Source organism: Hakea prostrata, chromosome 5 (genome assembly GCF_041222555.1).
Source record: "Hakea prostrata isolate BN-2017 chromosome 5, UWA_Hpros_2, whole genome shotgun sequence".
NCBI lineage: Eukaryota > Viridiplantae > Streptophyta > Magnoliopsida > Proteales > Proteaceae > Hakea > Hakea prostrata.
Window position 1 is genome coordinate 4,073,559 of NC_142604.1, and position 14,806 is coordinate 4,088,364.

Consider the following 14,806-nt stretch of genomic DNA (forward strand, 5'->3'; position numbering starts at 1 on the left):
GCTGGTAACTTGGTCAAAGATGTTGTTGATGGAGTATGATTGACTGAAGTCTTTTTGGATCAATCCGCACCCAGCCAAAAAAAGCAGAAAGGGAGAAAAGGGGGAAAGAAAAGAAAGGAAAAAGAGAAAAAGAGAACGGAAGGGGAAAAGAATGTGTAGACTATTTTACCCTCATCTTACCTGTAGAACTTTAGTCTTACGAGGTAATGAATGCTCCACCAGGCAAAACATAGGTTTGAGTAAAAAAAACAAAAAGCTAATGACAATGTAGAACCAAAAAGTTTTGAACCCAAACCCCCCATCATTCGAGCTTACTTGGTTCTCGGGTTCAGCCCACAACAGCTAGAAGTTTTTATCATTTCAGAAAGTTATGGTTCTTAAACATTGTGAGAAAAACTTTGGGCCTTTCACCATTTCACAAAACCATTCCCTGTTAAATGGCTTCTCAACATAGCCCAGCTAACTGATCTCATACATAGAAGCATGATGTAAGGCAGTAGTAGCTAGGAAGGGCTCAGTTTTTCACCAAGCTACTAGGAATATCACAAATCAATCCCTTAAGAAGATATCACAAGTCAAACCTTGCCAGATCCTTTTATTAAAATGTTAGTGGATATAAATACACTGTTAAAGCAACAAAACAAACATGCACACACTCACCAAAATCTCCTATTCCACCTTATCTTACTCAGCTACCTCACTGCTATTCAGTGTCTAATTAGTGAAACAAGTTCTACAAAGTTGATGATTTTGAAAAGAGAAAAATTTTCCAGGAGGGTTTGGCTCCTGTGGCTAAGATACATGGAGGGAAGAAATAATCTGTACCCATCGTTCGCTGTTGATGCTACTTCAGCAACACATCTTTGAGCTGAGTGAGAGGCCAGTTTTCCTGAAGGAGAAGACAAACCCATTTAAAAATAGACAGAGGACACATCAACATCATATTTGCCCTTCTCCTTGATTAGTAAAAAGGATGATGTGAAGAAGGCATTTTGTCGAGCACTTGGAGTGCTTCCTTCATGGAGGGTCTCTTTTGAGGGAGCATTAACGTACAAGCAAGCCCTAGCTTAAAGCATGCTAGCAGAACTTCCACGTCAGCTCGAACAGCCACGTCAGCCATCCGGAGCAGCCGGTTACTGTCTTCAACACCGGCGGACGACCAGGTGTTCCACTGAACCAATTCCCTTTCTGAGATCATCTTTCCAGTGAGCAATTCCAGTAAGATAACACCAAAAGAATACACGTCCCACTTGGGGTTGGGCTTTAGGTTCTTTAGGGACTCCGGCGCCATGTATGGAGTGGCGCCGCCCAAGGAGGCGGCACTGGTGCTGGTGCTAGGGCTAGCCCCCATTGGTGGTTGCTCTTGTAAGCTATCTCTGGACATCACGGACCTCTTGCTCCCGAACCCGAATTGCCTAGCTGACCCACCCGATTTGTAGCTGTTGTCTCCTAATGACACCAACCTCTCCAATCCGAAACCCACAATTATGGGCTCCATGTCAAGGCCCAAGAGAATATTACTGGGCTTTAGATTCCCATGGACGTGTTTCTTCTCGTGAAGATACGCTAGTCCTCTTCCAACTCCTCTTGCTATGTTAAGCCTTGTCTCCCATGGTAACTGATACGGTGAAGAACCTGGTTTCCCTGCGCACACATCGCGCATTTTAGCAAAAACAAAAGTTTTTTCCCCCTAATATACACAAAATAAAAAGGAAAAATTACGGGATTAACTACTTTTGAAATTTCTTTTACAAAATTACCTACTGAACGTTTCACTTAACATTCACTTAACAAAACATGTTAAAATTGATTTTTTTTGTTTACAAAACTAATCAAAATAAAGATTTTTTGCCTTTTTGGACATTGACCCCTAAAATTGACTACATCAATATGGGGTGAAAATGTCCAAAAGATGTGAAAAAATATTGATTTTTCTCCTTCAGTGTGGTTAGTTTTAGGGGTAAAGAAATGTCTAAAGAGAAATGAAAATTCATTGTTTTAGTTAGTTTTGTAAACTTAAAGTCAATTTTAGCTAGTTTTGTTGATTGAAACATTGAGCGTCTATTTTTGTAAAGGAAACTATAAGTAGTTAATCATGTAATTTTTTCAAATAAAAATAAATCTTGACCACTTTCTCATCGGGGGATGTTCAGTACCGATTCTTATAGTACTGTTCGGGGAGTCGATAAGCTAATCCCTGTGGATGTCTATTTGCCGGGTTGCCCACCTAAACCAGAGGCCGTAGGTTTTTGTCTATTTGCTAATTGAAACATTGAAATCTCTTGTATAAAGGAACCTACGAGAAAAAAGATTCTAAATAAAGATAGAATTGGGCCTCAAAGGAGAGGAATGTGCTTCTCATGCTTCTATGTCCTATAATTAAGGTGGGGCTCACATAAGAGTCTGGATTACTTCCCAATCAAGGGATCCACCAAAGAATTTTTACCACACATTTTGTATGGATCCCACTATCTGAATGTTGTGAAAAAGATGACGAGAAAATGATCCAGACTCCTCAATTAAGACCCACTGGGATCTCTAACATAAATCCTCTAGGTTTGAACAAGGCATGTGTCTATGCATTTGCCTGATGGATGTTCTGTTAACACAGGTAGGGCATGAAACAGGCAAACGCATAGACGCACACCTTGCTCGGTCGCAGAAGATCTAGACTCCTGAGGTTGCAATTTTGTCAACACATAGTAAGTGGGTCTACCTTTATTGTGTGCTAGAGAAACCTAGATGAACACATACTCTTCCCTGATGGGTGGGATGCACATACCTCTCCCTTGAAGAGTAGAGGAGACTCAGTAAGAAGAGACTTACTGGAACAGGCGTGAGCGAGGCTGCCGTTGGGGACGTAATCGTAAATGATGAGCTTCTCGTCGGAACCCCAGAAGAAGCCTCTGATGCGAACCAGATTCGGGTGTCGAAGCTTGGCGATCTGCTTGATCTCATTCTCGAAGTCTTTGAATTTCTCAAGGCTTTCATCTCCAATTCTTCGCACCGCAAGCGTCGTTCCATCTTCCAGTACAGCCTTGTACACAATGCTAGTCCCTGTTGCTCCAAGTATGTAAGCCGAAGCTTTCAGCAGAGTCTCCAGTTCCAGCTCCGTTTCACCGTCCACCGTCACAAGCTTCCCACCTCTCTGTTGCTCGTCGTAGCTAATTTGTTCCTCTTCATCCTCATCACTGCCTGTTGTTTCTGAAGTTCCTTCATCAGAAGTTCCTTTCTTTCTCAAACATGACCAAGCTAGCCCTTTTTTATCAGTCGACGACGATGGCTCGCCGCCGTTTCCTACCTCCTCTTCTGACGCCTTCTTCTCTCCTCCGGCCTCTTTTGTGCTCACCTTCTTTTTCTTCTTCAATTGGTACACATATAACAATATCAGTGACAGTAACACTATTCCTACCAAATCCCCTACAACAATCCCCACTATCGCCTCTGGTCTAAGCCCGCTTTGCCCCTGCTGTTGAGTGCCTTGAGTAGTATTGGTTGAATTACCAGCGAAAGCGCTTGGAGGGGTTGAATCTATGGGCTTGGGCAACACTGCAATTGCCGGAGCAGAGGTGGGTCTTGAGACATTTGGGGAACTAGAGGGCGAAGAAGGGATTGTACACTGCTTCTTAAGTGGTTTCCCACACAGAGCAGGATTGCCGGCGAATGCCTCCGACTTCTGATGAAGAAAAGCTCCGGATTCTGGGATTTCTCCGGTTAGGTTATTGAAGGAAAGGTCAAGGGTAGCATTGGCCGGGACACTCTTCGCGAAATCCGGCGGTATTTCTCCCCGGAGCCTATTGTAAGAGAGATTCAAGTACCCTAGCTTTTCTCCAGCGAAATTTGAAGGCAACGATCCGTTGATGAGGTTGGACGACAGATCGAGAACTTCTAAGGCTTGAAATCCATTGGGTAAACCACCAGAGAAGTAATTGCTGCCAAGGGAGAGAACAGTGAGATTCGCAAGAGTATGGAGATTGTCAGGGATTTTCCCTGCCAAGGCATTGTCTGATAAGTTAAGAAGTTCAAGGCTCTTGAGTCCAGCGATTGAATCAGGAAGCGAACCAATAATCAGGTTGTTGGAGAGGGTAAGTGATTGAAGCTCAGAAGCATTGAACAAGGAAGCTGGTAGTGACCCATTAAGTAAATTACTGGAGAGATCAAGATGACGAAGGTGTTCGATCATGCCCAGTTCAGGCGGAATCGGACCCAGAAGCTGACTTTTTGGAAGAGCCAAGCTGATGACTCGAAGCCCATCACCCCCTATTCCTATTCCTGTGCACAGAACTCCATTCCATGAACAGGGCGTAACATCGTCGTAGTTCCAGCTCGCTAACACTGACAGAGGGTCACTGATAACAGAGTACTTGAAGGAAAGCAAAAGGACTCCGTCAGTACTGAGCCCAAGAGACTGAATCAGCAGAAGTAGAAGAAGAACACCAGTATATCTCCACCACAAACCGAAACCAGTCCTGGAACTCATGCTTGCTCTCAATGATAAATCATCTTGTCAACATCTGGCGAAGAAGAAGAAGAAGAAGAAAAAGGGAGTAAAGATTCAAAAAGCACAGACAGGTAACAGGGTAAAGTTCTAACATTTAAGACTCTATCGAGCTTTTGATGACCAGATCAATATAGACAAAATCAAAAGCAGAAAAATGAAACTGAGATTGAGAAAGAGAGAGAATACAAAGCGAATCTCACACTGCAACAGGACACCAAGGTGAGTTAACAGGTACCTCCATTTGATCCCCCAAAATAATGAGAACACATTAACACACAGCTACAGTTTCTTTGGGTTCAAGCTTTAAGTTGTCGCTTTCTCTTCATCCCAGGTGTGAAAAGGGAAGTCTTTGGGATGAAACTAAAAGGTTGTGAAGGAGGAAAAAAAATGGAATTGAAGAACTGATCGACCGACCAGTCGACACTTGGATTGTTTGTCATGGGGGTCTGATAAATTATTAAAATAAATACATTTTTAATTACTTCATTAATCATTTATTGATTTGGTAAAGAATTACGTTAGATTCTTTGTTCTTTTGTTTTTGGTATTGGTACTTCATTAATTTATATCAGTTTTGTTTTAAGACTCACGGGTCTGCTTAACATTATATAGTATTTTTCCATCAGTTGCTTTGTAAAAGGATAATGGAGACATTTGAAGGGTGTGTGTGAGGGAGAGAGAGAGAGATGACATTAGGATGTTAGATTAGGATAATACCTTGAACATAAACACCCCAAAGCTAGCTTTATCATGGGATGGTGTCTTCTTGTTTTCCCTCACACCTAGCCTTCTCTAAATTTTCAATGGCTAGAGTTGTGATGATGTGTTAATTGAAAAGAGAATTAAGACCATGACAACCAAAGGAAGTTGAAAATGGCTAGACTAGAATCTCAACTGCTACTCTCTATTCAAGTAGAATGGTATGTGTAGTGGGAGTTGGTGATAGGGATAGAGTTAAGATTTAACATTTAGGGGTTAAATATTGATATTTCATATAAAATACAATGATTTTTCTATTGATTATTATCTTTATGGTTAAAAATTTTCTCCATTTTAGGAAGGCCAAGTAAGAAATCACCGCCCCCCCCCCCCACCTTAGGAACAGACGGCGGGTTGGAGAGTCATTATATTGATATTTATCTAAAACCAATGATTTTCTTAAAAAGCGTAATCCCGAGGGGGCCAAGGAGAAATTCAAAAGGAAGATTGGATGCTAATATTTCAAAATATTGGATGCTAATATCTAAATCAAAGAGAGCTAAAGGGAAATTTTAAAAAACTAGGAAGGGATTTTAAATCAGAGAGGGCACATCCCTTGGCACTGGAGTAGCTCCACCCTTGGTTGTTGATAATAAGTATTGTATCCACGTAATACATGAGATGGATCTAATACCAATACTACAAGGAATGTATGAAGTGATTTATACGACGACCAAACAAGCCGGTTGGAGAGTCATTATATTGAGATTTAGAAACATATACCAATGCCACGGAGTTTGGAATATCTGCTCGCGTAAATCGCATTATCTGACGTTTATCCATGTGAGGAGTTGATCTTGATACCAAATTCCCATATTTATAGTAAATTAAAAATCTCCCCCCTTTCTATATATCTTTATATTGAGATTGACATTCTTATATGCAATTAAGCACTTTGAAGTCACTTAGACATTCTATTTACCTTGAAATTTGATTAATTAATATTCTATTGATAGGTTCTAAGAAGTAACATGCATGGTGTCCCTTGACTTCCTCCTTAGCCGGCCTTGGCCAAAAAAAACAAAAGAAGCCCTTCTTGTAGGATCAGCAACCTTTGTCCTCCCAACACCTAAACAAGTAAGCTTTGGGCTTTGGTTAATTTAATTAAAACATAAACTTGATTAAGTCCTTGATTATTAACTAGGGAATGGCAGGTGTGGGTTTTGAAGTAATTAAAGAGTATATAATAATGAGTCAATGTGAACCCTGGATTGGTGTGGGTAGTAAATCAATGAATAAGTCAGGTAGCCCCGTGAGTCCAACTCTCTGCCAACACCACCACAAAAGGACAGAGAGAGAGACACACACATAAGGGTTCACAAAGCTTATAAATCAGAAGGGATTGAATTATGCAAATGAGGTTAAGAAGAGCCTGTGATTTCTACCATCCCAAGACCAGATCATCTTTTCATCTTGATATATCCTCTAGGGCATGAGGGTGAGGGTCTCCTGTCTTAGAGATGGACCATAGGGGCCTAGACCTACAGTCACAAGATTACAAGTTCTTAGTTCTCATAGGAATTTTGTAGAAGTTGGTCAAAACTATAAATAACTCATAAGTAATTGGGAATCCATCTCTACCTTGACGAACTCAAAACCATTTGCTATAGCTTCTAACAATTCTGCTCGCATGGCCTTGGCTTCTCCTTCAATCACGAAAGAGAATGAATTGGGGATGGATGATGCCACTAGTGGTTTTCCTTCCCAATCTCTAATGGTGATCCCTATACCATGAGTGGATCACCTCTCTATCGGAGGAGCACAATGATGTTTTTTCACCACACATATCTTTGAGCCTCCCCTCATACTCCTCTAAACATCAAAATAGGATCTACCTAACAAAATGAATCAAAAGTGGGACTTATGGTGTGGCCCACATGGTTTCCTGTTAATATATGTATGATAGAGAGGTGTGATGGCTGTAGACCTCGACAAGTAAAGGAGGAGGACCTTGCTTCAGTCCTGAAACGTCATGCAGTACATCGCAGTCCATCGGAACGAGATCTTAAAATCTCGACCATTGAGTCTAGATCGAAATCTTAACCAAAATTTAGGATCGGACAATCCGAAATTTCTCTTGACTGTCATGTGGTACATCTCGGTCCATCGAAACGAGATCTTGGTCGAGATTTGGATCTCGACTCTTGAGATTCAACTCTCGAAATTTCGATTTCAAAATTTCGGATCCGGCGGTCCGAAATTTCTCTTGGCTGTCGTGCACGTTAAATGAAGCAATCTCGGGTAAAGGATCCGGAGTCGGGCTCTTGATTGTACGGGTAACAGAGAGCGAGCGAGGGAGACAAAATCCCCCAAGTTTTGCGTTGGTTGGAAGTTGGAACTCTTCTCGTTCATAGCTGAGCTGAAGTTGCACCGCTCCTTGTTCCATTCTTCCCAATGCAGAAGCTACTTCTTCCGTCAGCTCCTTGCTCCAAAGGAGTGGTGCCACCAATGGTAGCAACCTTACCTTCTTCTCATCTACCTCGCCTCCATCATGGAAGAACCCTCTCTTCCCTCAATTCGAACGGCAACCACCCTCTTCCATTCTCACTCTCCTTCACTTTTCCTGTCCTGGAATCGCGCAACTCAGCTTTCTTCTACAACTCCTGCAACAGAAGAGGAATTGCCGCGGTACCCAACGCCTCCGCTCCCGTTTTCTCTTCCTCATCCTATACCTCACCTGCTGATGAATCTGAAATGGCTAAACTCGCTCAGGTTTTCTTCTCCTCTTCTGTGTCTTTACTGAAAATTTTCTCCAAAAACATGGATCACCGGATCTCCTTTTTCGCCTCTCTAGTGATTTTTTATATTGAAATATGCTTGGTGGTGGTTTTGCTCGAATCATCACATAGAAATTGGAATTTGAATTAGGAAGAAATTCTGTATTTTTAAATGTCGCATTGATCCTTGAGTTGAATTCTTGCTTATTAATTTCTGAAGGGAAGTAGGTTGTTGTTGTTCGACTGTTGTAGGTTGCCAAGAGACTAGAGAGCACATCAAGATATTTCAAGCGGTTGGGTAGTTTAGGGTTTTGGGGACAGCTAGTGTCTACTCTTGTTGCTGCCGTGATTCTGTCCTTCGCCGTTGTGGCTACTGGGAAAATCTCATCGCCAGTTACATTCTATTCTACAGCTGGAGGGATTGCAGCGGCTTTCATTTCCGTCTTTTGGTCCTTCGGTTACATCCGCCTTTCGGATAGGCTTCGAAAAAATACAAGCGATCCTTCAAAGGTATGAAGATACTCTTCATCTTTACGGTGTTCGGAACGCCTTGATCTTTATTACATTGTCATAGTTCTTGCACAATGTTACTAGATTATTAAATCAACCACTTGAACAGACAGATTCATTACTGGAAAAGAATAATTGTTACTCTTAAAAAATTGAACACATCACTCAGAGAGCACATGCATTTGGAATTGCTTATTTGCAAGTATAATTGTTTCTAATACGCCGCTTGTTTATGGAAGCTAACTGGTTTTTATTATATTTAGCTAATATGATGTTTCTTGTGCTTCTTGTATGCACTGGATACTTTTTTATTTACATATTCAGTGAAGTTTTCATTTATCAACGAAAGAAAAATATGACATTCAATGGGAAATGGAGCCAAAGATGAACTCAGCAGCTCTTTGCAAAGAGAGGCATCAGTACTTCTAGTATACCCGGATCACTTTTATGGATGCTATTCTCTTTGACTGCTTTATCTCTTTGAATGGTATACAGATGTTAAATGCCTCTTTGGTTGCCATTGATACTGGTGAATGCTTGCATCAAATCTAAAGTTCACGATGTGCCAATTTTACATGTAAAAGCATTTGGCTGGGTTGAGTGGAATTTCTCTGGCCACACTTAACATAAGACGGGTTTTGTTTCTTTCAACTTTATTCTTAGAACATAATTGATGGCCTGCTGTACATTTTCTTTTGAAGTTTAGAGGATTAGTGTGCAGTTACCTTACTGCTTTCTTCTATGTTATTGTAGCAGAAGTCATTGGTAAAACTAATACCAAAAGATGCCATGGGATTTCAGGGCCTTCCTTGTGAATGATGATGACCAAGCATCTTGCAGTTTGCATAGGAAGCAATTAAATTACTTTGTAGTGACAGACATAAACTTCTTAAACTATCTGAGTTGAATCTTGGTTTTTATTTTGGGTTGAAGGATCAGCTGTGGTGAAAAATATAAAAATTAAATAAGAATGAAGAAAGTGGACCCTTTGGTGTGGTTAAGTGCCAGACTGAGAACACCCATCCCATGTGTTTTTTTGGGTGCAAAATAGTGCATTGCCATTGACTTAGGTCTTTTTTCTGTTTATATCTATAATTAATGAAATCTAAAGCTGTTTGGGGTTTGACTGTTTGAGATACTGAAAAAAATATTCCTTGCTGGAAGAAGATATTCATTCAAAGGGAAAAAAGTGTTAAATTTCAACGCTTCTGCTGAACTTTTGTTTCACTTTATTTTTCTCTTCATTATCCAGTTGGAGGCGGACATCATAATGGAGAGGCCTAGTGATGAAAGGTTGGGACTTTTTGGTGTTCGGGGGGAAGGGGGTCCTTCTTGGATTGCAACTACTTGTTATTTTGAATGGGCAATTGGGTAAATACTTTGGTGGTATTCTGGTGCAATTGACTTCTTGGGGGAAGATAATGTGATTCTAGTCTTGTGTTGGTGGAAAGATCCCAAGGTTGGTCACATGGTTAATAAATTTTGGGATATCACATCTTGCACAAGATTGGATTTCCAGATCACTTTTCTTCCTGTTTATAGGATGATTATGATATTTTGCTGGTAGGTTACATGCTAGAGCACTTTGCACTCATACTGTTAGGTGGGTGGTATTATTGTTATACCTCATACAGTCGCATTAAGGTTGATTAGATTAGATTCAGGTGATCTATTATGGGCACAGAGAGCATTTGACATCCCTTGTGGAGCACATTTCCAGAGTGAAGTGGGAAAGTTAAAATTTGTACATGGCATCAAGATTACCAGGATTATATGTCAGGTACAATTAATATTTTAGTTCTTTCTGCACAAAGATATTGCTGAATTTGTGATGAGATGGTTAACTGTTTCATTGTTAGAGTAGAATGCAAGGAGAAGTGCCTATTTGCTAAGTTGGTAACACTTAAAGAGGAGTTCATATCCAACCTGTCTTACACCACTAACAACTAACCAGTGATGTTACATATTGAATGGGATGTTAGTTGTTCCTGGATTTGAAATTTTATTGGAGTTGGCATAATCAGCTGATTGAACCCCAGAGAGAGTGATCTGAATTGATAATCCCTGATTCTTTGCTTTAAGATTATATGCCTAGTCTTACTATGATTGAAGTGAAAGATTCAGTAGTATGTAAATTGCATTTTGTTTTCCAGGCTCCCCCTCGTGCTGAAGTCGTAAAGAGCTTGAAGAACGGTATAGTGGTAAACCTTCTGGGAATGGGTGCTGCAATTCTTGGAATGCAAGCTACGGTAGGGTTATTAGTTGCAAAGGCCCTTACTTCCTCGGCAAATCCATACTACCAGGGCATCTCTCCTGGTTACAGTCCTGTGCTAGCTTTGGATGTATTCTTGGTTCAGGTATGCTAACAATTTCTTTGTCTTATTTTATATTGGATGATTAACCTGTAAGTTGTTCATTAATTTGATTTCTTTTGAGCCTCAGTATCTTTGTCATTTATGGGGGTTGGATCACTTGATAAACATTAAGTGCTGGACCAACCTAATAGAGTTTTCCTGTATCTGGACTTGTTGCTGAGTGCAAGAACATGAGTGTTTGAAGTTGGAAGATGAAAGTGGATTTCAAGGTTGATGCATTAGGAAAACTTAAGAGAAATTAGAGATGGGTACCCTCTTAACTGTATTACTTTCAGTTGGCAGATCAGAAGTCGATGAGGTAAAGGTCCCCTATTACTCTGTTTTTTTAGTAACAGTGACCTCAACACAATGATAAGGTTGTGCTCCAGTGCATCCTAGTGGTCATGGGTTCAAATCAGGAAACAGACTCTCCAAAAGCATGGTTAAGACTGCTACATTATTACCTTAATTAAACCCTTAAGTGGTAGCGTTCTTCTTAATCAACAAATAGAGTTGGGTGTATCATGGAATTGTGTCCAAATCACTCACCGATCTCATCTTTCATGAAATAAGCAATTGAGAACACCTGAGGGATATGCAATGGTGATAAATCTGATTGTGAGAGCCATTCTATGTGATGACAAAGCCTATGCTGTTATCTTGATTAGGATTTTGGTTATGGGGTTTTCTGGAAATGTTTTCAAGGATGACAATCTGCAGCTTCTCTTGAAGATCTTATGGCTTTTCGTTTCCTCGTGATTCTAAAATCAATAACCTTCTTTTTGGCAGGCCTCAGCGAACACCATCCTTTCTCATTTCTTAGGCCTCGTCTTCTCACTGGAGCTACTGCGCTCTGTGACACTCCCAACCACTGAAGCTGTTCCAACTCCCAGAATTGCCTAAGCATCTACAAGTTCCTGGTAAAGGGAATAAGTTCTAGATGCCTTTTGTAAAGGAAATATGTTTGTAGTCTGACTTCAACATGAGGAATGTGGAAATGATTGCGTGGAATTTAAATAGACATTTGTGTTTTTTTTGCCCCCGAAGCAGTTCTGGAGTTGTTTTCCTTTTCTGCATTTTAAGACGGTTCAAAGGTTTTCCTTATGGGGGATCAAATTGTTCCTATGGCCAACTCAAGTATTTGGTGATGGGGTCCAGAAATGATCATCACTCTGCAAACGCAATTCAAATTTCAAACCATTTCCTCCAAAAGATTTGTATAATTAAAATAAGTGCTAGTCAGAAATGATTATTTTGGTATTGTATTATTTAAGTGAAGTTTCACGTCAACAGAGTTGCTGAGAAGCAGTAGCCACTAACATAGTAATGGTGCTAAGCTAATTGCTTCTGGACACCAGCGAATCTGGCAGGACTGAAGGGGGACAGATCAACAATGGATGATATTCCATCCAGAACGAGCTCAGCAATGGCTGCACCGGTTGCAGGACCATTGAGGATTCCCCAGCAGCTGTGCCCTGTCGCCACATAACAACTCTTGAAGCTGGGTAACTCTCCAATCACTGGCCGACCGTCCTCCGTACATGGCAAGAAACATGCTTGTTGAGTCTTGAGTAGTGCTTCCCCTTCTGCCAGTTTGCTTGATACCGAAGCCGCCACCCTCTGTATCACCTTAATGGACTCAGAATCACTCACCACTTGCTCAGGATCATCAGGCACTTCAGCCTCCGCTGTTGACCCACATATGTACACCTCCCCTGACCAACACCAGTTCATTTTATTTCACCAACAAAGACATTGAGTAAAACCAAAATTTAAGTGTATGTGTGTGTGTGTTTGGGAATTGGGATTCAGAATTTACCTGTAGGCCGAGGGTAGATTTCTGGGTCTGTGGGTTTGCCACCCTGGGCTGAATAATAGCTGAGAAAGAGAGCATGAGGAGTAATGGCTGCTGGGTCTCGCGGCTCTAAAACGATGCTATGAGCCTTGAGACCAAAAACCCTGAAAAGAGAGGACAGCAGGGACAACCGAGAAGACCATGGTCCCAAGGCCAAAACCACAGCATCTGCCCTGATATCCTTGTGTTCGCCTTTAAGCATTACACCTTGGGCAAGACCTCCTTCCACCATTACCTGATCGACCTCTCCTAATATCACCTCCACCCCATGATTGGCCACTGCCGATGAGAGAAGGGTCCTTGTGAAGAGCTGTGGGTGAACTTGTGCAGTGGTCTCTGTCGTGCCAAGCGATTTAATATCCTTTGCAGGCCCATCCAACCATCCAGGGACTGGGAGGTTGGTGCTACTGCTGCTGATGGGAACCTGGGTCTGCTTCTCTGTGTTCTCAGTGAGGGTGAGCCCAAGGGCGTGGAGGGGACGGTAACCGTAATTTTGGGTGCCATCGAGTTCGAGTGAAAGGGAACGGTGGAGGTTGAAGCTGGCTCTGGCAAGTTCTGAAATGGGTTCCTTGTCGCACCAGTCGAGTGCGAGGAACCCACCTGCCTTACCTGATGCAGCACAAGCGATCGATGATTTCTCTACAAGAGTGACTGCTGCTCCCTTCTTGGCCAAGAAATAAGCACAACACACGCCGATGACTCCACCTCCACATACCACCACTCTCTTCTGCTGCTGCTTCTTCTTATTGTCATCCATTGTTGATGAAGATGATGAACCTGAGAACCAATTTGCAGGTATCTAATGGCGGAAAGACACCATTATATGGTCACTCCTACCTTGAGGAGTAACTCGACATTTCCTGGGGAATTATTGATGAAGAAAGCTAAGAGATTGAGTGGGCAAAGATGATCCTTTTGTCTTTTCCTTAAAAGAGCTGCATCATGCTTCATACCTCAAAAAGCAACACTAGTAAGACAATCTTGACTGTATTATTCATAATCGGATCCAAAATTTTCGTTGTAGACTTCTACTGCAAATGGGCTGGATATGGTTAGTTGCAGATCCAATTTGAATCAGAATTCGAACCCGTTTGCAGGTAAATTCAATAGTTCTGTAGTGAAGCAAAACTAATGGGTCTGCCCCAACTATTTTATTCTTTCCTTATCAATTCCCAAATATTCCCAAGTCCTCAAAAACCAGCATAATCTGTTTCTGTTTTAGACTAAACTGATTGAAAGAAGAAAAAAACACAATCCTAGGAGTATAAGACTGAGATTTTGAGTGCAGTTCTTGTACTTGTACAGTCATTTACATTATACAAGACACCCTAAGAACTAATCACATGAACCAATCATGGGTTGGATAGTAAAGTAAAATGATTTCTTTCCCAAGTGCATTGGATTCCATGTAATTGGGTTTTTAGGGTATCTTGTACCTTTTTGTACAAGTACAAAATTTTCCTTTTTCTTTTTTAAGGCTCCAGCTCTATTCAAAATTTTTTTTTTTTTCATTCTTTTCATGCTACTTTTTTTTTTAGGTCTTCAGCTCTCTTCTGAGTCAAGGAAATAGATTTCACTTTCAAAAGTAAATATTGACATTCTCTTTGCAGCCAAGGTGAAGTTACCTGTGCTTAGACGGAGGGAGGGTTAACTCTAGACAACTCCCCAGCCCAAAAGATTTCATGGCTTGGGTTGGGCTCTTATGATCTTGGCTTGGATTAGGGCTTTTCAGGCTCCAAGTGGGCCTAGATTGAGGTTAAACAAAAGTAAGGACCATGAATTATAACATACATTTTAAGGGTTAGTTGGCAAAGACAACACCTCATAATATAGAGTTTGAATCTTCTTGAGGCCAGATCCGAAGTTTTGTCATATATTTAAGTAATTATAAAGCTACTCTCCTAAGGATGAAGTCAAAGTACGTGTAAGCTGGCCAGACAAATCTTAGTCTCGAAGAAAGGAAAAAATAATCATTTTAAGGTTCAATATTGTATTAGAGTTGGGACTTAAATTAAACATTGACAAATGAAGATAGGCACTTCAGCCATATGGTAGTGCAAACTAATGGAGAGCATGAATAAAAAATCTAGAGTCAATGTATAAGGCTGCG

The 14,806-nt window shown here is 41.1% G+C and overlaps 3 protein-coding genes across 5 annotated transcripts; 1 reads left to right on the plus strand and 2 right to left on the minus strand.

Annotated features, from left to right (window-relative positions):
- Nucleotides 1-537: 537 nt before the first annotated feature.
- Nucleotides 538-4,861, minus strand: LOC149014493 (putative LRR receptor-like serine/threonine-protein kinase At4g37250). Of its 3 annotated transcripts, none has more exons than XM_089156443.1 (3): nt 4,737-4,861; nt 2,827-4,514; nt 538-1,644 (listed from the first exon to the last, which is right to left on the minus strand). In XM_089156443.1, exons 2-3 carry the CDS (start codon nt 4,478-4,480, stop codon nt 962-964), a joined length of 2,337 nt encoding a protein of 778 aa, XP_089012569.1. In that variant the 5' UTR covers nt 4,481-4,514; nt 4,737-4,861; the 3' UTR covers nt 538-961. The 3 variants fall into 3 exon arrangements, with proteins under 3 accessions (XP_089012569.1, XP_089012568.1, XP_089012567.1); XM_089156442.1 differs by having other exon boundaries at nt 4,702-4,861; XM_089156441.1 differs by having other exon boundaries at nt 2,827-4,861.
- A 2,668-nt stretch (nt 4,862-7,529) lies between these two features.
- LOC149014494 (protein TIC 21, chloroplastic-like) lies at nt 7,530-12,177 on the plus strand. The gene is made up of 4 exons (XM_089155930.1): nt 7,530-7,972; nt 8,230-8,487; nt 10,641-10,844; nt 11,631-12,177. The coding sequence occupies exons 1-4, from the start codon at nt 7,655-7,657 to the stop codon at nt 11,742-11,744; spliced, it is 894 nt and encodes a 297-aa protein (XP_089012056.1). The 5' UTR covers nt 7,530-7,654; the 3' UTR covers nt 11,745-12,177.
- On the minus strand, nt 12,174-13,599 carry LOC149014495 (D-amino-acid oxidase-like). Its single transcript, XM_089155929.1, has 2 exons — nt 12,661-13,599; nt 12,174-12,556 (listed from the first exon to the last, which is right to left on the minus strand). Exons 1-2 carry the CDS (start codon nt 13,451-13,453, stop codon nt 12,174-12,176), a joined length of 1,176 nt encoding a protein of 391 aa, XP_089012055.1. The 5' UTR covers nt 13,454-13,599.
- Between the last annotated feature and the right edge of the window lie 1,207 nt (nt 13,600-14,806).